Source organism: Hetaerina americana, unplaced genomic scaffold (assembly GCF_022747635.1).
Source record: "Hetaerina americana unplaced genomic scaffold, ioHetAmer1.1.p SCAF_39, whole genome shotgun sequence".
NCBI classification, from domain to species: domain Eukaryota; kingdom Metazoa; phylum Arthropoda; class Insecta; order Odonata; family Calopterygidae; genus Hetaerina; species Hetaerina americana.
Genome location: NW_027286974.1, coordinates 927859 through 929407, shown reverse-complemented (window position 1 = coordinate 929407; position 1549 = coordinate 927859). Strand labels below are relative to the sequence as shown.

Genomic DNA, 1549 nt, shown 5'->3' with positions numbered 1-1549 from the left:
TTTCTTTATACATTTGTCTTTTCTCATTTTCCAGTCTTTTAAAACAGGAAATATTCGTGTTTCTTCTCAAAATCCTTTTACAAATTAAATTTTCTAGGCATTTGTGCATGCAAAGTAAACATTTGTGGAAATATAATGAATGATGGCATTGAACCCTTTTCTTGATAATTTTGTTTATCAGTCAATTTACCACCCATTGGAGATAACAAACTTGTTAATTGCAGGTAAATAATTTTTCATTGATAAGATTCCTTTTCTTCAAATCTTTCAGATAATTGCAAGAAACAAGATGGTGCAGGGAAAGATGCAGGAGGCATTTTATTGCTTTTTTGTCAAATTTTCTACAAGGAATTTGCACAAAGGGACCTTCTCAAAGATCATGTCTTGGAGGTGCATGTTAGGAAGGCAACACAATTCAAGTGTGACTGTTGCTCAAAGGCATTTGACAGGAAAAATGACCTTGCAAATCACATCAACTTGGTGCATGCCTCAAAAAAGAAGTACCAATGTGAATTCTGCACCAAAAACTTTCTATTTTTGAGTAAACTCAAAATCCCCAAGTCATCACATACTGCAGAAAGACCATTTAAATGTGCAATATGTGTGAAAGGTTTTGTTCAAAAGAAGTATCTAATGAGGCACATTTTGACCCATGCTGAAGAAAGACCGCATAGATGTGAAATATGCTCAAACGCATTTGCACTGAGATTTAATCTAAAGAGACACTTGTTGACACACACTGGTGAAAGGAGACACACGTGCAAGATATGCTCAAGAGCATTTGCTCAGAATATTGATCTAAAACGGCACTTGTTGACGCACACTGGAGAAAAGAGCCACAAGTGCGAGATATGCTCAAGAACGTTTGCACTGAATGGTAGTCTAAAGGCACACTTATTGGCGCACACTGGAGAAAAGAGGCACAAGTACAAGATATGCTCAAGAGCATTTGCACTGAGTTTAAATCTGAAGAGACACTTGTTGACACACACTGGTGAAAGGAGATACAAGTGTGAGATATGCTCAAGAGCATTTGCTCAGAATATTGATCTAAAACGGCACTTGCTCAAGAGCATTTGCACTGAGTTATAATCTGAAGAGACACTTTTTGACGCACACTGGTGAGAAGCCATACCAGTGCGGGGTCTGTTCTAAAGGATTTGCTGAGAATAGTAATCTAAAAATTCACTTGCTGACCCACACTGGTGAAAAGAGGCATAAGTGTGAGATGTGCTCAAGGGCATTTGCACTGAAGAGTCATCTAAAGATGCACTTGTTGACACATACTGGTGAGAAGCCATACCAGTGCATGACCTGTTCTAAAGGATTTACTCAGAATAGTGATCTGAAAAGGCACTTGTTGTCACACACAGGTGAAAAGAGCCACAAGTGTGAGATATGCTCAAGAGCATTTGCTCAGAATGTTAATCTAAAGAGACACTTGTTGACTCACACTGGTGAGAAGCCATACCAGTGTGGGATCTGTTCTAAAGCATTCATTCGGAACAATAATCTCAAGTCACATATGAAGTCACACACTGCAAAATGA

At 38.4% G+C, this 1549-nt stretch overlaps 1 protein-coding gene across 1 annotated transcript; it reads left to right on the top strand.

Annotated features, from left to right (window-relative positions):
• Window positions 1-394: 394 nt before the first annotated feature.
• On the top strand, window positions 395-1549 carry LOC139691673 (zinc finger protein 239-like). The gene is made up of 4 exons (XM_071589516.1): window positions 395-405; window positions 450-609; window positions 1142-1318; window positions 1433-1549. The coding sequence occupies exons 1-4, from the start codon at window positions 395-397 to the stop codon at window positions 1547-1549; spliced, it is 465 nt and encodes a 154-aa protein (XP_071445617.1).